At 41.9% G+C, this 26,334-nt stretch overlaps 1 protein-coding gene across 1 annotated transcript in view; it reads left to right on the top strand.

Moving 5' to 3' along the window:
* The window catches only part of grik4 (glutamate receptor, ionotropic, kainate 4), a 198,448-nt gene that overhangs the window by 158,882 nt on the left and 13,232 nt on the right, over positions 1-26,334 (top strand). The window contains exons 11-14 of the mRNA XM_088011928.1: positions 7,242-7,445; positions 12,081-12,194; positions 23,539-23,648; positions 24,538-24,711. Of these exons, the coding sequence (XP_087868054.1) occupies positions 7,242-7,445; positions 12,081-12,194; positions 23,539-23,648; positions 24,538-24,711 (602 nt within the window). The remainder of the gene's footprint in view (positions 1-7,241; positions 7,446-12,080; positions 12,195-23,538; positions 23,649-24,537; positions 24,712-26,334) is intronic.

Raw genomic sequence — 26,334 nt, 5'->3', positions numbered from 1 at the left:
CCACGTTTAACACCATACATTAGCGTAAATATAATAAAAATTCCTTACAAATATTTTTAAATTAGTGTTAGAAAATCTGTGATTGTAATTGCAAATAAAAACAAAAACATTAACAAAATCCTGGATGGGCTGATCGGTGTGAAAAGGTTTTCAATATTACGGTATTTAAGTTTAAGAAACACTTATTGAATCCTGAAACAAACAGCTGTTTATTGATATTTTAACAGTTTAATGGGTTTTATCAATACATTTTGGCCCTTTAAAAACATTCAGATGTTTGATACGGCCCAATATGAAGATGAGTTTGACACACCTGGTTTAGACGGTAGAGTTGGTTCAACTTAATAAACGAGGTAATTTATAAACTACATTTTCAAATTACTCAGATTATCCTTCAATGTTGTTCAATGATCTGAAGCACTCTAGCGTAACAGTGAATAAAAAAACAAGGAAACCTGTAAGAGAGCAATAGTTTTTAATTGCATGGTGTTCTGGCTGGAATGATATTAAACATCCAGCGTGTCCGCAGGGAGAAGAAGACCTTTCACTGTGTCACTCTCCTCTAATGCAGGGTGACCCAATTCAGCTGGGTGGAGTTTCGCACCCACTCAACATCAATAAAAGTAATGCAGCACTATTTAAAATCTACTTCATTGATTAACTTATTTAACGGTGATAAATCCTCCATTCATAATCGACTGCTTTTTTTTTTCTTCTAATTACAAGATGCTCTGAGTTTGGTTTTGTTTTTTCTCTCCCCTTTAAAGAAGTCGTTCAGTTTTTTTTTTTTTTGTCATTTGTGCCTTTTTTTCATCGCACCTTCCAAACAGCTGAACGCTGAACGGGGATTTGTCAGTCACTCAGCTCCTCCTCCTTCTCGCTGATGAAACAGATAAGGCACAAAGTGGGTTGTAAGCAGAGGCAATTGTGCTAATGTGTTTTTCTGAGTGGCTCGCTTATCAGCGTCACTCCCATGGCTTGGGGAGGGCATATTGGCACATTAATGGGATTCAGATGAAATAGCTTATTTTACAAGGACGCTCGGTAAGACTGAGGATGTGTGTGTGGGCGTGTGTGGGCGTGTGTGTGTGTGTTTGGGTTAGGTCTGATTGCAGCTGAAACAATGTTTTCACTGTAGAAGGAGTTTATATTAAAAAAAAAAGAAGAAGAAAAAGAATTGGATGAGCACAGAGCTTTGATTTCACTTTGGATATATTGAGTCCCCAGACCAAACTTGGGAAGCCACCACGGAGCAATTTTCAGTGCCTATCACAGCTCATTCATCATCGTCTGATTGCCATGTCACCGTTATCTTGCTTGTGGGCGGCAGACGGGCCTCAGCTGAAGGCCTCCATAAGAATTCCTTACCTGTAGCGCCGGCTCGGAGGGGAGATGTGTTCTCTGCAGTATTTATGAAGCGGAGGCTCTGTGTGCCCTCCAGACACATCTGCCCGGCCTTTATGAGGCCAGTTTCCTTACACCCCTGGCATGGCTGTCACCTTTACTTTTCAATTTCTCAAATAGCTTTGGGGTGGGGGGGAACTGTCACAGAATTGATTATCACTTTATTGCAAGGCCACGAGCCATGTGTTTGTGAGCATTGATTGAGTTTGTGACAGGCATTGTTTAGATCTTTGCAAAAATGTCCTTACCAGGCCTAGTGGCGGTTCTGATGCGAGTGACGGGGCTTATCTTTACCTCTGAGATGCTTTTGATTGTGTTGTTGAAATTGTGTGCAGTGGATTTGTTTTGTTCTGGCCCTGTGAACAGTGATGCTTCAGTAGGAATACTTCATTTTAACTTTTTTGTAAGTGTTTGCAAGCAGACCATTTAATGGTATTAGGAGGTAAGATACTTGTATTTATTCAGACCACTAATAGTAAAGTAAGGTTCCTTTTAAACACATACATATGCAGCTTGAGATTTTTCAATTTTTTTACGTTACAACTGCTGACAAATTAAATTTATTGTGATTTGTGTGACAGACCAAGAGAAATTAGCACATAATTGGGGGGAAAAAAAGAAAGCAATACATGGTTTTCATTTTTTAACGTTTGCTAGGACAAATGTAGCAGTCACAGGTAGAAAATAAAAGGTCGGTCCGGACCAGCTTTTTACATGTAGAGGTTTATAGGTTTCCTCGTTGGTCTTTTCTTTTAGTTTCATATTGTGTTATAATGTTATTCCCTCATCGAAAACATACTTGGAGACTTACCTTGATTTTTTCCATGCATGTTTAAGAAATCCTTTAATCTCCAACCATTGAACTGTCCAAAATGCTTGGTCTGCCGTCTTCAGCTGGGCTTTTGCCCCACAGAGCGCCCATCTCGCACAACTCCCCCACTCGGCTCCTCCACACTAGCAGCAGCAGCAATTAGCAAACATCTGGGGGAACTGCGCATCTGCTGAGCTCATCTTAGGAATTACTTCTCAGTCCAGCGCTCCTCAGGACGTCACAATGGAGAAATGTTGTGATGACGTCCTGAAGGAGGCGTCTCGGAAAGAGCGGGAGCTTCTGAAGGATGCACCGGCTTTTCATTTAGATTTGAGTGTGAACTTTGACTATGCCAACACAACCAAATCAAACACTTGCAGTACGTCATGGACAAACTCGAATCCATGCTCAGTAAATAATTCAGTTGTTTGAGTCCAGGTTGCTCAACCAGGCATGAATCTAAAGGTTGCAAGACACCGACCCCTGAGGACTGGAGACCCCTAATACAAACCATTACATTTTAATGTTTATGTTTATCTTAAGTCTTTGCAGCATTTATTAGGACCTAGCTCTATTTGTATTTGTGTCAATTCTGACCAACTTCTCTGCTCCAGTTTAAGAAAAGCATTTACACAACATGATGCTGCCTTCGTCATATTTGACCTTTTGGATGATGTGGAGTGTTATGATTATGACAAGCTAAATGTTTTAGGACCTGAACAAAGGCCAGAGTAGATTATAGCTAAACTTATGAGATCTTAAGAGCTGCATACTGAGACTAAACTGACTAAAAGTGAACTCTGTATGCTAATTAACTGGGATTCTCTTTAGATAAAACAAGTTACGGTGATAATCAGATATCCCCAAAGAGAATTTAGAAATTTTGAGAGAGAAAAAAAATAAATATGGATCATTTTTCCACTACTTCACAATTATACTTTACTTTTACATCATCTAATGTATCTCATCTCAGAAAAATACCTGAAAGTTTATGGCTGCCCTCAAAGTGGAAAAGTTCAAGAAACAGAAGTATTTTAGAAATGAACTTTTTGCTGTTAAATCCAAAACCCACCAGGGTTTTTCACCTTGGGAGACGTGTTTTTGATTCCAGCCATTATTTAAAATTCCCACCACCTCAAAATCTAAAACTCAATTGAATCACTTTGTTCCTAATACTTGAAACGTGCTTCGAGTTGCACCTATACGAGTCATTTTCTGTTTTGCTTTTTTTTTTTTTTTTTTTTTTGCTTTGTTTTGTTTTATCAACCACATCGCCCTCTGATATTCTCCCTCAGCTTCCCACAGACTCCCTTTGGGTCGCCGAGCGCTTTCTTATCCAGTCACAAATACAACGGTAAAAATTGAACAGTGTACACTGCGCTGACTGATAAAAGCAGACAAGGAGGCTGATTTTCTGGCACACAGGCTCAGAGGCACTGAGGCATATGCTCATGTATTTGCACATGCAGACTCAAGCTCTGCTACTGTTCTCCTTGATTTTTTTTTTAAGCATTCATTTATCTCGATCTTTTCTGCAAAAGCCTTATTTGAAGTTTACCATTCCTGTGCCCCAGCCAATTTCCTATTGGTCTGTCATTTTAAGGGAATATTATTAGATCAAATTTGCCTTCTGTTCAAACACAGCTTCAAATTAATATCCCAGTCGGCATCTTGTTGCACTCTGGAGAGCTTGTTTTAGGGAAAAGAAGGCTTCTGGGGGGAAAAACAACGGGAAAGGGCTGCGTGGAGGCGTCCTCAACACCTGGAGGTTTTAAGATGAGGAACTCTATTGTTGTAGGTGTGAAGTATAATGTGAAGAACATCCTCCGGTGCACTTTACGACTCCTGCATTTGCTGCTCCTTGTCTGCTAAAGTTATCTGTATGGAACCAGACTCCTTTCGGCCTGGGAATAAGTAGGCAGGAAAGCCTGAGAAACTGTTTTAAAAGTTTGCATTGCTTTATAGATTCAAACCAATGTTTTTTTTGTTTTTTTGTTTTTTTTTTTTACTTCTTTACATTTGGCTGTGGTGTGTTAAAGAAAGTAGAAGGAATTTCCTTATGGTTTCCTCTTCTCAGAAAGCACAATTTTCAGTCCCCTGTGTAAAAGTTTCACATAAAAATATATATATTGTGTTATACTCTAAACTTAAGCGACCCTTTGAATAAGACATAGTTTCACGACAACTTTATTTCAGTATTTAAAGAAAGTTTTAAGATTAACTTTTAAAACCTTTGGTTTAGTTTGGTCCATACAAACTAAAATGCCCTTTTTCACAAAAGCTCTTAAAGACAGAGGAGCAAACTGAAACCAAGTTTTTAAAAAATCACATATAAAATCTATGGGCATCAATGGAAATGAAAACACAAAGGTTTATGTTGCTGTCCATTGTTTGCTTTACTGAATGTTTCCAGAGCTTATTTTTATTCGGCATGTCTGACCAGGAATAGAAAGATAAGAGACAAATGGAAACATTTCCTCCCATTTTCACCTAAACGCACACAAACACAGAAACTGCTTCATTGTTCAGGAGCTGCAAAGTTAAGATGTCTGTTTTTCATGTTCAAACTGATGTTACTGAAAGCTTGTGCAGTGTTTAAAATCCAGCATGAAGGATAAACTAATGAAATGCAAAATTGTTTTCTAAAAGACTTCACCATTAATGTATCATGATAATAGGATTTACTTTTTCCAAAATGTGGACACATTTATGGAAATGTGTATTCTGCAGTTCCCAACTTCACCAGCAGATATTCTGATACATATATATATATATATATATATATATATATATATATATATATATACCCTACCCTACCCAGTTCAGCATTTTTGTGACAGTCAGCCTTTCATTTAGAGTATGAAATCCAATCAAATACTGCATGTTTTTGATTTTCAATCAGACCTTGTTGAAAATTATGAATTTGCAATATATTCAGAATTTATTGCTATATCAAATTTACCATTGAAGATCATTAATATGCCGTATTTTTCGGACTTTAAGCCGCTACTTTTTTCCCCACGCTTTGAACCAAGTGGCTTACATCCCAGTGCGGCTTTTCTTTGTATTTTTCTTCAACCACCAGGGGGCTCTTTAGCAGGAAGTGAATCATTGGAAGTCAAAATTGGAAATCAAAGAAGAAAGTGCTGATTTTCATTTAGAACAAGGAGAAATTTATTCAAACTCATACCCCCTCTTCAATGAAACCACATAAAGAAGTTCATATGATGCAGCGGAGATACCAGCGGCTTATAGTGGGCTCTTTAGTCCGGAAAATACGGTAGTTAAATTAATCGCTGGATTTATTTTATTTTCAATCGTCCCTCTGCAATTTATGTTACACATATTTACTACGGCGCCAAAAAATGTGGCTGGTTTTGTACAGCGTGTCTCCTGAGTAAGCTTTTTGAGCCTGCCGTGACGAGCTGAAACGACATGCTCATCTGCTTTGTGCGGTGTGTCGCAGACAGCCCATTAGGATTTGCTTTATCCTTGTGGTTATCACATCGCTGCCATTTCTTTCGTCCACCGATGCAGGAAAAATGAGGCGTTCAGTCCATGATGTCAAAGTGATGCTCTCTGCTGCCTTCAAAAGCGGAACCAAGCAGTTAACTTTGATGAGAACAAGACCGCTCACAAGTAAAAGTCGTGCCACCTGAGGGGCATCAAGTTTTCCCAAAATAAATAAAACTATTTTTATAGATTGAACCTTGAGGCAAATCGATCATGTGCCCCACATATAACTGCGGTAAAGCTAGCGAACAGCCAAGATATTCACGTGCGCGACAGCTAAAGACATTATGGTACTGTACACCAATTTACATGCTGCTTTCACAATAAAAGCGCACATCCGCGACAGTTGCAAAAAGAAATAATGTATGAGAAATAATTGGGGACATTATACAATGCTGAAAACCTCTATTTTTCCAGTGATTTCTCTCTCTTCTGGGCGACAGAGGGACGCGTTTGGAACAAAACCAGCAAATGTCAACCAGATCTGATGTATAATTTCAAAATAAAAGCCCATTAATATATTGTGCAAGGCCGGCTGTTCGAAGAGCCGGCTAGCTTTCCCTCAGTCATATACTAGCATTTACAGCTTTCGCAATGGCAAAACAATTTAGCTTTTATTCTCGCCCTCAGCTTCAGCACCACATCACTAGTGGTTATGTTGTTCCCTCCTGAATGCAGTCACAGTCCACTTTATACAGGTGGCTTTATGGCTGCAATCTGTTAAAAAAAAAACTTTCTCAATGTTGAATTTCAAACAACATCATTGTGTTAATACATATGAAGTTTGCTCATTAATTTTAAGTTTTTTTAGTGTTGATGACAGATTAGCTGAACTGATGAGTCAATTGAAATGATGCCTCAACAGCAAATATCTGATCTTTTATTTTATCGTGACACAGTAAATCCAAACCACAGCAGCTCAACAACTGCATTATTTGATAACGCACTAAAGTGGCCTCTGAAATACGTAGCTCTTTAAATCTTTTTCCAACATCAACTAAACCACAAAACAAGACATAAATAAACTGGCAGTCGAACACAGACTTGGATCTCCAAACAGCAGGTTGTAAATATTTGTGTGTGTGTGTGTGTGTGTGTGTGTGCGTGCGTGTGTGTGTGTGTGTGTGTGTGTATGTGTGTGTGTGTGTGTGTGTGATCAGACGAAGGAAATGCTTTTGTTTCTTATCCAGCTTTTTGCTGGTTACAGTGGATTAAGTCTCTCCCGTCGATGTTCCTGTTTTGGTACCTGGCTCTGCTTCAGATCCCAAAAATCTCGGTTTTCATTGCAGGCGGTAAACCCCATGTGACCCATGACCTCCAGAGAGAACATGGGAAGTTAAAATCTTCTGAGGAATTCTGGATCTGAAACGCAGTCAGATGAAATGTTAAAGATACACACATCTGTGCCATGATTTTTTATTTTATTTTTTAAAGCACACATTTGAAAAGCTGTTAAAGTGGAGGATATTTTCCATCATCTCCAACATCAACATGCACACTGTGGTTTTTGCAGGAGAATCCGTACGTAATGCTGCGGCCAAACCACCAAGAACTGGAGGGGAATGACCGCTACGAAGGCTTCTGCGTGGACATGCTGAAGGAGCTGGCAGAGATCCTCAAGTTTAAGTATCGTATCCGGCTGGTCGGGGACGGCGTCTACGGCGTTCCTGGAGCCAACGGAACGTGGACCGGGATGGTCGGAGAGCTCATCTCCAGGGTGTGTACTGTACCTGGTCGCTTCACTCATTCTAGATAACGCTTCTGCTGCTATCTGCACAGTTTTATCGTCACTCATTGTATATGCTCTGTTATCTTTTAATGCTCACATGCCCACACTGGCACATTTTTTAACCTATTCAGTTTCATATTCCTTAGGAAATTTCTAGTATTTATGTTAAAATGTTGTCCCTGTTGCACAGTATGTGGTTCTTTATTCTGTTTTTATATACTGCATATTCACATCTTTGTAGAAATTGACTTTATTTTGCTGCTGCTGCACAAATATTTCCCCATTGTGGGACAATAACAGGATATTTGTACTTCTGTAAGTAAAAAGAAAATGCTAAAGTTGCCTTTGCTTATTTATTTATTTTTTTTAAGATTTGTTTCTGACTTCTTAACTAAGTTTTTCCCCCTCACTAAATTAATATGCAACTACCACAATAAATTCAGTTTCATTTATTATATTATTAAGTTTCAAGTGTTAATTTAAATGATTAATTTTGTTTACGCGTCTTTTTGAGAGGTGCCAAAAAACATGGCCGCCACGGTTAAAATACAAACACATAGAGACTTTCATGTGGCCTGCATCTGAGACGCATAATAAATTATCAAGTGTATTCAGTGATAAATGCACATCAACAACTTGAATAATTCCCACTGATACTGACGCACACAGACGGACAAGTTAAATTGGACTGCTCTGCTTTCATTTAGTTCACAGTGGCTAAATGTCCTTTACTTCACATAGTATGTCGTTTTGTTTTGTTTTTTTCACTCAGCAGTTGGCCTTTCCAGCTTAAGCATTGTATTTTTCAAAAACAGTCGCAGCTCGTCGGTGGCTTGTTTTGGGTCGACTCCTTTCCGTGAGCCGTCTGAACTGACCTCGACAAACGCCGGCTCTCGTCCCTCCTTCCTCCCTCTTGGAATCGGTCTGCGCCATTACTGTAAAACCTCGCGGTGAGGTCCTGCGCGTCTTCACGGCTACGTTGTGTCTGCCAACAGCCAGATAAGGTTACATAAAGGGAGGGGATGAGATGGGGAGGAGGAGATGCGAGTAAAAAAAAAAAAAAAAAAATGTGAGAAGGAAGGCAGGGGTGAGGCGGAGGAGGAGGAAATGATGTAGTGAATGGCTGAGTCTACTCAAAGAGGTGATCTGTCTTAATTCTGTGGGCTAATGGAGGGCAAAGCCATTAAGAACGTAAAGCAAGATGTGCCTGCCTGTGTTACAGTCAGAACCCGTACCCACTGAAAGCTGCTCCAGGGAAGCCGACCTTCGCCGGTTTGCTTAAGTTGACGCGTGTCTTTCGAAGGCAGCCTGAGATCCAACGCAAAAATAAAAAGGGCATGCTTGAGAGGAATTTGTCATGGGACATAGGGTCATCTGGGAGGAATGAGGAGGGGCGGGACGCAGGGAGAAGAAAGGCTTCATCTGGTACGGTTGGAGGCTATGTGAGAGGAAGACGTAAAAAGCAAAAAAATGTGGGACCAGCTTCGCCTGCGAGCTTAAAAGATAAGTTGAGAAGATACAGTATGAAATACACGCTCAGCAGCAAGGAAGGGAAGCCTGAGGATATTCTGGACAACAGATTCCCGTGTCCCTGGCTGTAACGTTCTGACTGAATAATATTTCACCCAGCGAGGATGATTACTTTGACTGGTGTTAGATAGCCTGTGTGCTAGCCCAGAAGAAGGCCTGTGGAGTCCCAGCGCAGCGTATTCTGCTTTGTTAGGAAAAACCTGCAGTTAAAAAACAAAAGAGGGAATCCGCAAAGCTGCTCAAGTCACTGTGCTTGTGCTATTAAAGTCATATCACAAAGCAGATTATTCTAAATAGATGTAGAAACACACATCAAGATCCAAGCAATCCCGTTTTTTATTCAGGTCACAGTTGTCCCCTCTTGACCCACAATTACTCAAGTGATTAAACAGAGTGAAGGAATATTTTCCCACAAAGAGTTTCCACCTGCATTCTTCAAAACTGTAATGCAGAAGGAGAAAAAAAAAATGAAAAAAGTGGCAGGCTGCGCTCCAACAGCTTTACGAAAACTTGACACGGAAGTCTGAAAAGATGAATTTGATTATCTAGTGATTTCTCTGATATACATTTTTCACCAATCAAATAAATTATCTGAACAATATTGTTGTTTTTAACAAATTCATATTAATGGATGAAATTACAATCAAGCTCACAGTTTGGACAGAATCCAGAAGACCCTTTTGTCTATTTTGTAAAAAAAAAAAAAAGCAAAACAAAAAAAAAACCAGTTACACAATATAATTACTCTCTGATAAATTCAGACGACGTTATTACAGTTTTGAAGAGTGCAGGTGGAAACTCTTTGTGGGAAAATATTCCTTCCACTCTGTTTAATAATTAACTAAGGCACCTTTCAGTAGATGCTATTTTCTTTTCACAACCTGCATGACAACTCTGGTCTTTGAGAGCCTTATGTTCTGGCAAAACTTAAATATGTAAGGAGGGGATTTCTATACATTACAAGTTATTTAAAAGTTGGTTATTTAAACCTCTGACGCATGAGAGTAGAACACAATGTTACACCTTCCCATCTAGTTTAAGAATTGAAAAGAACTACAAAACTCTTTGCAAAGCTTTTGGTTTGTATGTAACCTGAGTTAGCTGGAAGTTGGTATGCAGGAGGTCAGGTACGTCAAAGAACATGAATTAATGTAAATGAAATCCACTGGATATTTTTGCAATTGATTTTAAAAGTACAAACCTTACGATTTCTGAGTGTTTTTAACAGATTCTTCACATGCAGAGTTTAGTAAACAGAGCTAAAGTGATGTAAACTATTTGAAGAAGGTCCATCTGTTCCTCCTCCTCCTCCTCACCAGAAACGAGGAGGAAGAGGAGGAGGAGGTGAGCGAGAGCGCAGCCAGAATAAATGGACGTAAAACTTTTCTTTTTAAGATGATGTAAATACAAGCCAGCTCTGCACATTTGTATGTTATGGGTTTATTTTTTTTTATTATTTCTGTCGATGCGTTTCATCGCACAACAAATCTGTTAAAGGGACTTTCATTGATTTATTAATGCCGTTCTGACGTCATTCCTCTTAATGTTTTGAGCAGCACTTCATTGGACCAAACACTTCAGATCTATTTTAGGAGACATGGTCACTTTACTTCATGTCCTACATTTGTGGCTGAAGAGACGATTGTAACCTGATGCTAAAACAGCAGAGGCAGCCCCAATCTTCTGGACTTAAAGCTGCAGTATGCAACTTTTATTTTTTTAAAAGTAACAAAAAGTCAAAGACAGTGGAGCTCAATGTTTTTCATATGCAGCAAACGAACATTTTTTTTATGAAAGTTGCCTACTGGAGCTTTAATGAATTTATTTGTTTGCATGTATTGAGTGCAAAACAGCTGGAAAGAAAGGCGCTCTACTTGTTTGCACACGTTTAGCTCTTACACAAAGTTTAATTTGTCCAAGGTCAGACTCAAATCCTTCTGTCTTCTTAACTGGATTATAATATGAATGACTATAGCTAGACACAGAGACCACGGCGCTTAACAGCAGGCATTAGATTGTGTGATAGCAGAAGGTGCATTAGGAGACAGCCACAGGAATCTTATTGCATTTCATTAATATTTTATTGGATGTTAAAGCTGCCGTTCGCTTTTCAAAGACGTTTCTTTGTTAAAAATGTGCCTGGAAAGCCGCTCCCCACACGTGTCTCTCCTTTCGGGGCTGAAAGCAGAGAGGGGAAAATAGGACAGCTGATGACAGAGGGTCAAAGCCTCTGACTGGGGATTGGGCTTCGGGAGATGCTACGGGCCTCAGTGCTCGGCTGTGGGCGGCTCCGAGTCCAGGAGGCGGAAAAACAGGAATAATGGAGCGTTTCTAGCAAAGGTGCAACTTCGCTCCTCGACGTGGCATTTTAAACTTGCTCCGAGGGCTTCTTTGATTATCACAATTCACTCTTACGTCAAATCTAAATCCAATCCCGTGTATGTCAGATTCTGCTAAAAAGAGAAAGTGTTCCTGCTGCAGTGCTCCCCTCCGCTTGCTCTCGTCCTGCTATTCTCCCCAATCCTCTTAGTCCTCCTGCTGCAGACAAAGAGCAATGCTTTACTGCTTTCACTCTTTGCTCCACAGGGAGATGAAAAATCCCTTGCAGTTGCACTTTGCTGGCCTGTATTATTAGTAGAAAGCTTTCCAGAATTCAGCTGCATTGAGCATTTCTACGTATGTGTAGATGTGTGTGCGCGTGTACATGTGTGTGTGCTTGTTTCGTACAGTGTGTTTTGCCAGCCGTTGCTTTGTCAAGTGATTTGTCTTGACAGTGCTCCTTTGGCCAGCCACAATGGTTACCCTGAGCTCTCTGGTGCCCTCCACACTCACAACGACTGACGCACACTCTCACGCGCACACACACGAGGCCAATGTTGGATTATCCTCAACACAGATAGTGCTGTTGGTGGACAAAGGGTCTAAAGGATACAAAAGGGTATTATGGGGGTTTTGGCTACCATTAGTCTTCTTCTGTAGTCATCCTCGTCGTCTTTTCAAACAGTTTAGTCACATAGAGGATGTTATTCCTCGGAACTGGATTACACGTGTGTCTGGGTTTGTTTTTATGGCGCGATCTGACTCTCCTTTCAGAAAGCTGACCTGGCCGTGGCCGGACTCACCATCACAGCGGAGCGCGAGAAAGTGATCGACTTCTCCAAGCCTTTCATGACCCTGGGAATCAGCATCATGTACCGTGTCCACCTGGTGAGTTACCCCACCACACGCACACACACACACACACACGCACACACACACACACACACACACACACGCACACACACGGCAGGCTGTCAGCCATAGCTGTAAAAGACCCACTCAATTCTCTTTTTCTCAAGTGTCTCTTTTTGCCAGTCTAAATCCTGAAGTAATTTCTGCTGCTTGGAGACCTCCTGGCATTTCTCACCTCTCAGGTGACGCTTTTTTTCCTCTTCTTGCTTTACTCCATCCGCTGGATCTATTCCTTTCTCGCTCGTTCCTCGCGATATCAACTTCTGGACAATAACCAGCTCCCGTCCCTCCTTGTGTGTTCTCATGTTTCCTTCCTTCTGCCTCTTTTGTCTGCCCGCTCTGCCAGCACCAGATGGTGTGTTTTGTAGTGTGAACTTCTTAATGAATGTAGCCGTTTCACTGTTGCTTTCTGCCTGCTCTCTGATTATGGTTCAGCCGTCTTATTCGCACGGGCGCTGGCCTGCACACGCACAAAGAGGGACGAAACGGCGGCGGCAGAGCAGGTGGAATGGAGCCAGCGTTTGCAGAAACCGTGGCCCATTAATCACCGGCCCTCCACCAAAACACAAGGTGACACCAGAGGGCCCAGAGGCCCCGGCCAGAATCTGCTCCGAGATGTTCAGCCACGTGCGCGAGCTAACGGCGCGGTGCCGTCCCGGAGGGGCATTTAGTCGTGTTTCTTCGATCCCGCCTCTCCACCTCCTGCGTGTCCTCATTCATCCCTCTCCTTCCTGCAGCCTGTTCGCTTCTTGAGTACCTGAAAGAGTCGGCCGCGAACCAGCGGCTGTGGGGGGGAATCGATCAGTGCTTTGCAGCAGGTTGCAGCCTTAAATGGACGGCGGGGCAGCGTGTTCGTCCGTAGAGGCGGAAAGCCGGCAGGTGGGCGACATCGAGAGGAGACGAGGTGGAGCCGCTGTCGCCGCAGGGCCCCCGGCGCATGGAGTCAAAGAGTTGAAATTAGCGCAGACTCGACCCATTTTCTGAGTAAAAAGGTCAGCGAAAGAGAAGTGGAGAGATAACAGCGTTTGAAAAGGTAGAGAAAACAGAGCGGGATGAGAGACGATAAAGACCCGCAACCCTCTACCTTTGCCTCTCTCCGTTTGCTTCGTTCATTTCCCTGCTCTCCCTTCACGTTCTGGTTACCCCCCCCTGGGCATTTCTGGATCTGATTCACAGCAGTCTCTCGCCATGCTCTGAAATCCAATATTTGAATTTCTGCGACTGCACTTATTTAGTTCTAATCCACTGGCTATTGATCCGTGGCTCAGTGCTTTCTGCAGAGGCGGTCTTGCCGCTTATTTCAAACTTTAAATGAAAATTTCAGTGTGATCAATAGGAAGGGTGAATGTGATGAATTGAAAGTGCTGGCTACCTATTAATTACCATTTAATCTCAATTTCTCCTCTTTGTCAGTGTGTTTGTCTTTCTGTCTCCTGTTTCTGTCACCTGCACACGCCGTTTCTCCACTTTATTTCTGTTATTGAACACCCGTGTTTTTTCCAGTATAGATTTTTGATGGTGAAGAAACGGCATTTATGCTACTACGCCCACAACAGATCCTAGAAAGAAGCACAAAATGAAATACGACCAGCTTGTTAGAAATCTGGATTAATAAAACCAACCATTGCTTTATGCGTTTAAAAAATGTCTCATTAAATGATCTCAGTCACACATTAGGCAGGTTTTCCACAAACTACAGAGCAAAGTTTAGAAATGTGTATTTTTGACCATTCTTCGACAAGAGACATTTTGAGGTCAGACACTATTAGATGAAAAAGTTTGCCTCACACTTTGCTCTAATTCGTCTTAAAAGTGTTCCTTTGTGCACCTTGTTTTTTGCACTGGTGGAAAGTCATGTCTGAACAAGATGAGACCATCTACAAATGATATCCACAGAGTTGAAATTCCCCAAAATAATCTCAGCGATCTGAAGGATGAAGAGTTTCTTACTGGAACTAAGGACTCCAGAGCCTGATCTACGCACTCTATCAAATGTTAAGACAAGACAGTCAGGCAGTTCTCCAGGGAGCTGTCTAACCCAAACTCATCCATTGAACTGCCAGACAGAGAGGAATGATTCATCACTCCAGAAAACATGCCTCCACCACTCTGCGTCCCAGCAGCAGCATGCTTTACACCACCACCTCATGTACTGCATTGAGTTTGGTGATGTAGGTCTTGATTGTAGCTGCACAGCCACTTAAACCCACTATCTTGAACCTCTCTATGCACCGTCATCAGCTCTGTTCAATGTCTCATGAAGTGAGAAAATAATAAAAAGTTGCCTCTGAGCACAAAGAGCCTCAAAATCCACTGGCCCCACTCGCTGTTTCTCCTTCACCCGACCACCTGTCTGTCATTTCCAATCCTTTCTATTATCAAGACTGGAGTTGCTGAACGTGGGGCATCCTACCACAGTTTACTGCTGAACTTCACTGAGCTCCTGAGAGTGACTCAGTGTCACGTTAAGGTGATGCATTTCACCCACCTGGAGAGGAGAAAGCGGTCAGAAAACCTGAAACTGAATGATTTGGAGGGATGAACCGATAATCCTTGCGATATAGTTTGTTTTGGTTGGTGGTTAAGTTATTGCACTCTCAGTTAAGAAGCTGATATGTGATCAGTGTAGCTCACAGACGTGACACAAACATCTCAGCATGCCAAACGTTTTAAGGGATGTAAAGAGGAAAATAAATATAAAGCAGATGTATCATATGTACCGAACTGAAACGATGTCGATCGAGTACATTTTACTGCAGTGGTGAAAGGTTAGAAAAGAATAAATACTACATGCATGTTAGGATAACATTAGCACCAAACATATATATTGGACAACATTTAGTGATTACTGTGCTGTTAAAATATGTTATTTGATTTGGCTCAGCTTAAACCTGAATGTGAATTTAGCAATGCCGCGTTACAAAACCTGCTAGGGTCTTTATTCACCAGGGAGGATACTCTTGCCATGTTTTCTCTGGAGGGTTGTGACTCTGCACTATATATGTAAAAAAAAAAAACACATTGAATATATTTATGAAATTCTGCTTGTTGTCTGCAGCAGGAAGAGCACAACCTCGTTCTGTCTTCTAGCTGTCCTCCCCAGCAGTTTTACAGCAGCCTGAGCAATGTCAGCGAGCGCCACATGCTATGGAGGTGCCTGATGTGGTGCATCACATGACATGGAGCCTGTAAGAGTGACTGCAGGACTGAAATTTGCATTGGATTTATAGGCTTAGACATCATCTTTTAGAACCGTCATGAAAAAGTAAAGCTTTAATACAAGCTATTATGTTAGCATCTATAAAACAAATAACGAACTATAAGCCGCTACTTTTTTCCCCACGCTTTGAATCATGCAGTTTGTAGCCCGGGGCGGCTTTTCTGTGGATTTTTCTTCAACCACCAGGGGGCTCTTTAGCAGGAAGTGAATCATTGGAAGTCAAAGAAGAAAGCGTTAATTTTCATTTAGAACAAGCACATGCTAGCAGCAGGCACGACGGAGAAATTTCTTCAAACTCGTACCTGTTTCATAATTCTGTTTGGGTTTTTTTTTTTCTTATAAAGGTTTTGTGGCCAGACAGGAAAGTGGGTAATGAAAGAAAGATGTGCAGCAAAGGTTATCAGGCTGGGACTCAAACCTGCGATGTGCGCGTCAAGGACTAAGGCCTCCCTCATGAGGTCTGTGCTCAACCCCTGCGCCATCACAGCACCCCACCATTCTTAACATATGCAAAAAAAATTTATCTAGACTGTTTGATTGCAACTTTGGCTGCATGTTTAGGGTTGCTGTGCTGAGATCTTTTGCAGCCTCCTCCGTCAGGATTGACTTCTGAAGACAGGCTGTCACCATGGGGATGTTCAGGATTAGTTTTCCACCACTCAGTGTTTTGCATCGTTGCTAAAAATAAGTTCCTATGGTTTTCTTTTAACAATGGCTTCCTTCTTGCCACCATTTAATTAAAAGGTTTTGCAGTGCACAGCTTGTCCGCTTGTCCGGTTTGCAGATTCTCCCATTTCAGCTGTGAATCTCTGCAGCTTCCCCAAAGTTGCCACAAGTCTTTAGTTGATGTTCTAGTCGTTCCTTTAATGCCCACCCTTTCCAGTGTAGATCCACAACTGTATCCTACATCTATTTAATGTCTTTCCTGCCTTCATCAAGCTGTTCGTCAGTGTTTTCTAACAAACCTCTGGGTCCTTCTGAACTTATACTGATAGTAAGACTAAAATGGACACAAATGGACTCTACCAATTTGTTCTGGAGGCAGTTCACTGAACTGGTGTAACCTTTTAGGAAACTGAATACAAATTTCTATAAGCAGGGGTGCTGTGGTGGCTCAGGGGTTGAGCACAGCCCGCCTGGGGGAGACCCTGGTCCTCAACACGGCCGTCGCAGGCTCAATTCCCGGTCTGGTGACCCTTTCCACATGTCGTCCATCTCTCTCTCTCTCTCTCTCTCTCTCTCTCTCTCTCTCATTACCCTACTTGCCTGTCATAGCACTTTCAAATAAAGGCCACTAGAGCCAAAAATAAAAACATTTCTACCAGCAAAAATGTTTGAAAAACTAATATTCTTTTACATGTTGATCTACGACACACTTTCTCTGCAAAACACATGAAATTTGAGCTTTTTTCTGCAGAGCCTGTAGGCACACAAGGTCACATAGATTTGCGCTTTTGTACAAACCAGCCTGACAGGAAGCCGACCGACCTGGTGAGCTCGGGAGGCAGCAGGACGCTGATGTGAAAGTGACCCCGTTTGACCTCTGCCAAATCAGGTCCTCTCCACGGATTGCCCCCGTGGCCGTTTCGTCAGGCGTAGCATCTGACAGCATCTGCTCGGACACAATTAGCAATGTGCACATCATCAAAGAGCCCCGAGTGAAAGACACAAGGCAGGGAGGCTCAGGGAGGGATGGCAAGGAAGACAACATAAAAGGGAATGAGGAAAGAAACGGGAGGAAAGAGAGGCAGGAGCTGAGCAGAGAGAGGACAAAGAAATCAGAGCAGAGAGGCGAGCAGGTGAGTGTGTGAGGTAAAATGACAAAAGGAAGTTTCTTTCATTGAGTCAGTATTCAGGAGATGAACCCTTCTGTTGCCTCGGGGGTGACGGTGTGGTATGAATACCAAGAGGCCGGATGACTTGGTGAAAACCTTGACTGGATAACCTCACCAGCATCTTCAGTCACCTTCCTGGCATGTAGGCGACTCCCCCGGGGGGGCGGGGGGGGAGAAAACGGAGAGGAGCAATCCGGGTGATGGGAAGGTGCGAGAGAACAAGGGCAGTAAAAGTTACACGTCCAACTCGCTAATTTGTGTGCCAAGAGGAAAAACAAGAGTACGCTTATTGTCGAAGGCATGGGTTTTAGGCTTATTTGCTTTGATTTCTTCATGGAAGCAGGTCGTAAAGGATTTTGTTTTTCTGTCTGCATCTTTGCGCACCCTTTGATTTGCCTCATATCCTCTTATCGTCTTAAGGGAGGGATGAACGCCCGTAAAATGATTCACTGCCTTAATAAAAACAGTTTATGCATGGCAGCAAATGTTTATGTGTAAGAAGATGGGGCAACGTATTGCTTTACTGAACCCTTATAAAATCACATTCGGTTCGTTCCGAGTCTGATTCACGTGCCGAAGCAGCTATTCCCGTCAATACCGCAGCCTTCTGCCTCTTTGGAGCATTTATCTCCCCTTGAGCGATTAATACCTCACGGCTTGCGGTTGCCGTGTTTTGCCCGTCTGCAGTCAACCACCTGCTGCTTCTGTGCAGGGGGAGCAGAGGTGCTCGTCCGAGAGCGTACCGAAACTGCCGTGCCGTAGCTGACTGACAGCAAAGACAGCTGCTGACAAGATTTAAAAGATGCGCGCGCGCACACACACGTGTGCAAAGGTGCTGACAATCTGCTACACACTAACCTTACAAAATGAAGATACTATTCTCCCTCCATACATCTCTAAGAACAGAGTTTAAAGAGCAAAATCCCAGACCATCTGGAGGTGCCTTTGTTTCTTTAACCTCCTTCACCCTGTGAGATCTTGCATTGGCACAGGTTGTACTTGTGAGACAAAAGGTAGACAACACAATTGTTCAGGCAGTGAAGTGCTGCTGAACTGGGCTGCTGAAATAGATGAAGTTGTTGAAGCTCCACGTTGGATTGAAGCCGATTTAAGCAACCTGAAAAAAATCATTTCTGCGAAACTCTTACCATCTAACGACTGGAGGACAGTTTGGCAAAAATGCAATAGATTTTTTTTTTAAACAGTAAAATAAATTATATCATCCATCCATCCATTTTCTATACACCCTTGTCCCTAGTGGGGTCAGGAGGGGCGCTGGTGCCTATCTCCAGCAAACGTTTCGGGCGAGAGGCGGGGTTCACCTGGACAGGTCGCCAGTCTGTCGCAAAAATTATATCAGATTTTTTAAAGTGATTGTCAAGTATTTGTGCAACTTCAAAAGTTTTTTTTCCCTCCCTAACCTTATCACATTATCACTAACATTGCCAACTATTGTTTGGAATGCAGTATCTGTTAGCTAATACATATTCCAAGAAAAATGAGTTAACACTTTGCAAATAAGATAATCTGCCTGATACAGGTTGTGGTTGGCAAAAGGGTTAGGCGTTTCAAGTTTACAGGCGTCTCAATCGAACTTAATGACACCCCAATGAGGTAATTGAGTCTTTGATCTAGGTTTGTAGGAGCCTCTCTGCAACTAAAGGTTGCCGTAGTTCTCAGGAACTGGAGATGTTTCCTGTACCTCAGTTTTAAGTTTTATGCTGCCTCTAAAAATAACAGCAACCCAACAACAGTTCTCTTTGGATCCACTTTAATATCTATCAATCAATCATGTTTATTTGTGTAGCACATTTCATCAACTAGGCAGTTCAAAGTTCTTTACATCATAAAAGTACAAAAATAAAAAGTCATAACGTGCAGTGAGGAAGATGGATGGTTTGTTTTGCAACAATATTTTATTTCAGTGTGAAATGAATAAAGTATTTCTGACTTTGATTTCACTCAAAAGTGGAGTCTTAGATTAAATTGGATTGAGTTTTCACAAAATAACTGTTTAGATATGAACTGCTGCACATGCAGAGGGTTTAAAGGTGGAGCTGGAGCCGGTCGACTCTTCACTGCGAACATCAGAGTAAAGGACACATTAGCTGAATTTCAACCTCCAATTACTTAACTCCACAAAACACCTCATTTTATATTAGACTCTGTTTTATTTGATGCTTCCACTTGTCTTTCCTACAACTTGAAAACCGGATATCCCTGCTTACAGCTGACATCAGATCACAAACGTGTTCCAGTCCTTAAAAGTCTACTGTTTGAGGTTTCCTTTTGTTCCGAGTGCCTCTGATATTAATCGGTGAATCTTCTGACATTTTGCAGCTGAAATTGCAACCAAACAGATGAGATTGGTCTCTTTCTAAATTCCCGTCAGTCTCTCCAGCTCTCCTTCTTTTATCGATTTTAGTCTGAACTAAATTTGACCACTCTGCTTCAAAATGTCCTGCTGCCTTCTTGAGCCAATCACTATCCTCGTGCCTCTGCTGTTTGGTGCTGAGTGCAGAGTTATTTTATCAGAACTGGAGTGGAGAGGGGAAAAAAAAAAGTCTTTGAAGAGCACAAAGAGCGAACCAAAACTATCAAAGCACAAAGTTTCTTTTACTTAAGTGTACGCAAAATGGGATATTTAAAGGAGAAAATGTCTCCTGAGGAAACAACTCATGACATTCTTTTGAAAAGAGGAACATTTCATGCAGTTTCCACAGAGTGCTCATTAGTGCGTCTGCTTCTGCCTCACTTTGGACGATCCCATTCAGCCCTTGGAAAAACACAACTTTGTTTGAGTCCTAAAGCAAACATTTTAACGCACAAAAATTGAGATTTCCTGAGCAGCACGGTCTCCAGCTGTTTTCCCTTTTGTCCTTGTAATCTCTGCCTCTTTCCCGCCTCTCCCCGCCTGTCCTCTATCTCTCCGGCACCCTCTCTCTGCCATCTGTTAGCACGGGAGTCCCTCACCTCCTCGGCTCCGTTTTAGCATAGTAACAGCACCTTGGTGGGAACTTAAGACGCGGGCACGCGGGGGCCAGCAGTTCGCAAAGCGCCTCTTCAGCATGCACCAAACCGAACGAGCAAACAGGAAGACTCACGTCAGCACAACCCCTGGTGCCAGCTGAAGGCGACTTGGCAGCATCTCTCTCCCTGCAGCAGCACTCTTACCTTCAAGAAGGCCATTGTGTGCTTCAGCTCTCTGCTCGTCTGTTTCCAAACCACTATCATCATTATCGTCACAAGCAATTACCCCTTGCAGATGGAACGGTGCGCATTGTGACTGGCACACTGATTTGAATCTTGTTCAAAGTGTTAGTGAATCCCACTCTTTGCCCCCGATTTCCGTAACCAGGCTCAAACACAAGTGATTACGGTCGCATTAATGAGTTTCTTCCGTCTCTGCACGTGTCTTTTAGCATAACAAACGCCCGACGAAATAATTCCACTCCCCTCTTTGCCTCAGATTTGATTTTGAAGAGCCTCAGAAATCTATCAATATTTTGTTCCAGCTTGCGTGAGGTCTCCTAGGAACACTTAATTGAGTATATTTCCATAAAAGTGATTTAGGCTTGTTCACGTGGGCTCCAGAGTGTTTCTGAAATGGAGGATAAGCAATTTCTACACGACGTGTTATGCCTTTGTCTTCTAATAGCGCTCAGTCAAGTTTCTCGATCACCTCCGCTCTCTGAGCGCCCTCCCTGCCCCGACAGCCACGTCCATTTCCCGGTCGTTAGCAGATGGTGGATTGTGCGGCTGTGTGTAAACGGCTAATGTTCTCTTAGTGAATTTGCAGGAGAGAAATACGGTGTGAGCGTTCACAAACTCGTATGAATATGCATGCGGACGCGCTCTGACGTCGGTTCATCTGTAATTGGTTTCATTTAGAGGACAAAAGCTGCTGGCGATGGATAATGAAACATTAGAAATTAGCCCCTGGTTTCCCACTGGTCCGCTGACTGCCGACCTTATTTTAGCTACTTTATATCCCGCTAACCAATCCAAACAGATATATAGCAGCCCTGTAGCTGCTTCGGCACTGCTAGCCTTATTGCCCGAGTCAGAGCTATTAATCTTCTTCCCTTTTTTTCCCCTCTGAACGTGGCTGCTGTTCACCCCAGGCCTGCTGGAAGTCAAGTATAGGTCATGGAAATGAATTTATGCTTAATGCAGCCATAATGGTTCAGTTGATTATCTGAACCCTCTCCCTGTAATGCATGTTACCTTCTAGGAAGACCAAATACTGCCTGTTGACTGAACTTCATTTAATCATTCTGACCTCCACTTGGTTTTTATGGTTGGACCTTAGACTGTATCAAGTAGTTTTAGTGTAAAGCAAACTGCACCAAATGCATGAATTACAAACAACAGTTTATGTTTCCTTTTGTTCAAGTACTCAGTAATTATGAAGAGGTATGAAAAAAAATCAGATTTCATCATTTCTGATTAATATAGATTTGAAGAACACAGTATGTATTTGATTTCTATCAAGTCAATACTTGAGCCACATTTTGTGTGTCGGTGCTTGGTTCTGAAAGTTTTGCTCATTTTTCTTTTCAGCGTTCCCACAGCATGACGCCACCATCTCTCTGTCTTACAGTGCTCCTGCACACGCCGTGTCTTGCTTGCCAAAAAATTCAATTTTTGTTTCTTCCACACACTTGCACTGTCCTCTACATGACTTACTGCAGTTTTTCGACACAAATCCTCGTGCCTTCCCCTCAGCAATGGTTTTCCTCTTGCCTCTCTTCTGGTTTCAGAGCATGTTTATATTTTATAATCACCTTTTTACATACAGGTAAATCTCACTGAGACATGGTGTCTCATTTTCTAGAGTCATCTGTTTTAAATATACATATAAAACCTTAGTCATCCATGACTAATACTCATCCTGCTTACAAATTATCCTCACTGAGCTGTGGATCTGTGCAGCTCCTGCAGCAACCCTGGGCCTCTCGGCTGCTTCTCTGAATAATGCGTATTTGCAGTTGTGCCATAATCTTTCTGCTAACGAATGATGGACTGAACAATGTCCCACGAAATGTCCAAAAGTATTGTCTTATCTACTAACTTTGCTTTTAAGCAAACTGTCCCTGACCTGGTGTGTTTCCGGCCTTCATAAAGTAGCTTAGCTGATCTCACCTCATAAATATTTGAGGGCTTTATAGAGCAGCCGTATTCGGGCTCCGTTAACTAATTAAGAAACTTTTGAGGGCTAGTTGGGTCCCCTGGATCTTACCTGAGGTTTTCCGAGACGAGGGAGCTGAATACAAATGGAAGCCACATTCTGTCAGCTTTTTTATTGGTACATGTTGAAAATCGAGGCATTTCTCTTCCATTTACTAATCCTCGACTGCTTTGTTTTGGTCTTTCACATTAAACTTTAATAAAATGCATAGACGTCTGTGGCTCTAACATGAGGTGTTCATATTTTTGCAAGGCAAAAGTGTTTTTTTTTTTAAAGCAGCCGATTCTGGGAAGCAAAGCCTCTTATCTCTGTTGGTGTATCACTTTACAGCTCTGTGCCACTCTGTTGACATTTCATGGGAGGCTGAGTTTGTGCTTTCATACATGCAAATGAGATACACATAATTACAGTGCTATCTGTTTAGGACAGGAAGATCTGCGCTTATCGCATTGAAATCACTTTATTTACGGTAGGAGTCACCTTTTTCTGCCTTCTCCAAAGCAAAGCAGGGAGCAGCTAATGTTAGCTACGCAGACTAAACCGGCCTCAAGCGAGGGAGTCAGCGCTCTTCTGGTTGAACAGGAGAGACACTTGAAAATGCCAATTAGTTCACTTTTTGCTCTGTCTGCACCGTTTTAGTATTTATACTCGTTTTGAACGTCTCGACGTTTTTTTTTTCCATGTTGCTGTCACAAACTTCACTGTGCTGTTGGGATTTTATTTGATGGCTCAAGAGAGAATAGTACAGTTTTCAAGTGTGATTACAGTAACATGAATTTAAAAGTTGTTTTTTTTTATTATTTACAGTCCTGTGAATTTATGTCCGTCCTTTTAATATGGAGAATCACCTTTTGTTGCGTTTACAGCTGCAAGTCTTTCACGGTGTGTCTCTGAACTTTCCACAGCTTTGTCAATTCTTCTTAGCAAAACAAATTGAACTCAAACCAATTTATTGATTTGAGTCTGGCTAAAAGCTGGGTTTTACATTCAGAGAGGTTTGTTGTTAAATCTGAGGAGTTGGGGTAATATTGCTGTAAGCATTACACAGTTATCTGTGTGTGTGTTGTGTTTCAGGGACGTCGGCCGGGCTACTTCTCCTTCCTAGATCCCTTCTCCCCTGGCGTCTGGCTCTTCATGCTTCTGGCCTATTTGGCCGTCAGCTGCGTCCTCTTTCTAGTGGCCAGGTAAGGGTAAGCTTGATCTTTACAGAGGAGAATGAGACAAAAGGACGAGAGGAGAACAAAGGGTTGACTACAGAGATTAAAAACAAAAAGAAGAAGAGTTGTTTGGGGGATACGCAGAACAGGAAACAGGTGTCTGTTCCCTCACTTCTTTTAAGTTTTTGTGGTTGATCTGCAACACCACAGGGAAAGGAAACGCTCTGCTCTAAGCGGCGGGTCGTTAGAACCACACTGCCACCTGCTGGCCAGGGAGAGTACTGGTAGATCTGCTGCTGAAACGGTAGGATGAGATTAGATTGAACCTTATAAATGTCTTGGGAATTTGGTATCCAGCAGCAGTAGCCAAACAGAAAGTTCACCAATAAATATTAAAAGAGGCAATCTGGTAACAAAAGAAGTGTAACTTATATTTGAATAACAAGCTGCAGGATAAGTGTAAGTGATCCCAGATCAGCTGGCACATAAAACCTTTGGGGAGCTCTCGGTTGATGATATGCAGCACGAATTATAAAATAACCTCAGAGGTCTTCCATATAGCTTCCTAATTTAGTTGTTTTGGAGACAAATCACACAGTAGTTCAAATTTGAGCAAGATATCTGCAAATAATCTAATCTCTCAGTGTTGCACACAACCGATTTTTCCCATGTTGCTTTGTGTATTCAAAATTCACAGCCTGTTTCCCTGTGATTAAAGCGAGCTGCACTGTGGGGACTGAAAGGAAAGCTGTTTGTCTCTCTGGAGAGCCAAGGCGACTTTGTGCTCACTTCGTTGCTCCAATCTCTTTGCTCCTTGTCGTTTGCTCCTCTTTATGTCTTGGGTTTATTCTCTCTGATTCATTCCTCCAGACTCTGAATGTTTATGTAACCTCCAGCTTCTCCTGTTCCCCTGCAGACTGACGCCGTACGAATGGTACAACCCCCACCCCTGTCTGAAGGGACGCTGCAACTTGTTGATCAACCAGTACTCGCTCGGCAACAGCTTCTGGTTCCCTGTCGGCGGATTCATGCAGCAGGGATCCACCATCGCTCCCAGAGCATTGTCAACACGTTGCGTCAGTGGAGTGTGGTTAGTACTGGCAATTTTTTCCAGCTTTCAAATCCACAAACCTAACGCGCGTTCAGCTCTGCTCTGACCTACTTTTGCTGCAACATGAATTGCATTTCATCTTTTGTTTGCCCTTGCCACCACTTCAAGAACAGTGATTGTTGTAGTTCTACTTTTAAAAAAAAAAAAACAACATGCAACCGTGTCTTCAAAAATGCTTTACCAGCACCTGATTATTTATTTTAATGATGGCCGTAATACTGAAACAGAACTTAAGACCTGAACTGAAGTGTTCAGAAAAAACCAGAGGATCAAATAAATACCCCCGGTATCTTATTCCATTAACCTTGTTTTGACAGACGCATTATTACCAAAAACCTCATGATTTTGGGGGGATTTTCGTCGTAACAGAACACAGAATACATATTTGTGAAATGGCAGGAAAAAAAAATTCAATTTTTTTTGTGAATGTTTTGTAAATAAAACCTGAAAAGTGTGGCATGCATTTGTATTTAGCACACTGAAGTAAACCACCTGCGACTGCACAGGTGCACTCTCTTTACTAAACGGCTGACTTCTGGAAGAATGTGAGTTTTATTATCGACACCAAGTAGAATTCAAATAAAACTAATTGAGCTTTGTAAAGTACCAAAACACAATAAAGTTGTTTGACGTTGGAATATTTTTGTGACGCACCACATAAAGCAGATACATAAAACAATGACCTGGGAAACCAGGTACAATAAATTTGCACAAACATATTACAGAAAAGAACCAGGAGTAAAAGCTTCTCTTAGAAGTAAACTAATAGTGTTTTTATTTAAGAAAGGTGGGACATTATAGGGTACTGGTACATGAACAATAATATAAAGGATGTGGTAGAGGCACAAAAAACCATTAAAATTACTAAAATGCAAATGGATTTATTCACTATAGAATACTGCATACACATGAAAATATAAATAAATACAATTACACGTGAATACATTTCAAGTAAATGAATGAAATCATTCTTCTTTTCCTGATCAACCAACCAGGAAAAGAAGAATGTTAGATATAAAAAGTCCATTCATCCCTGTTGAAATCCCAGGTTTCTATAATATAACAAATAATTTCAGACATTTTATAATTTATAATATGATCTACAACTTGTACATCTTAAGAGGACGAAAAGCTGCAGTACGTCTAGAGAGGAAACTTAGAAAATATGCTGCAATAATGTGCTTGCATAAGCAGTCTTATTTGTTGAAGCACCTTTTGATTTTATCATGAGCCTTCAGCCTTGTTGGGTAGGACTCAATCTGCATGCCACATCTTGACTCGGCAGTCTTTTCTGATCCTCCTCTGTCAGATCTCCTGCGCGCCGCCCTCTCAGATCACGCCACAGCTTTTCAATCAGATTCAGGTCTGGAGTCTCGCTGAGGGATTCAGAAACATTATTCTGCTTTTGACGAAGCCATCCTTCTGGTGGACTGGGTGCTTCATTTTGGTTGTGCTGTGAAATGAATTTCATTTTCAGCTTCCTTCAGAAGCATCAAAGTTTTCGACATACATGAACTATTTGGAACTGTTCAAAACAAAACAAAAAAGTTTTGGGGTGATAAAAATGTAGGACATTGTTATCACATGTGTTACACAGCGAGC

This window comes from Poecilia mexicana, unplaced genomic scaffold (assembly GCF_051168715.1).
Source record: "Poecilia mexicana isolate PSO_F unplaced genomic scaffold, ASM5116871v1 scaffold_13, whole genome shotgun sequence".
In the NCBI taxonomy this organism is placed as follows: Eukaryota; Metazoa; Chordata; class Actinopteri; order Cyprinodontiformes; family Poeciliidae; genus Poecilia; species Poecilia mexicana.
This window is presented reverse-complemented; position numbering and strand designations above follow the sequence as displayed.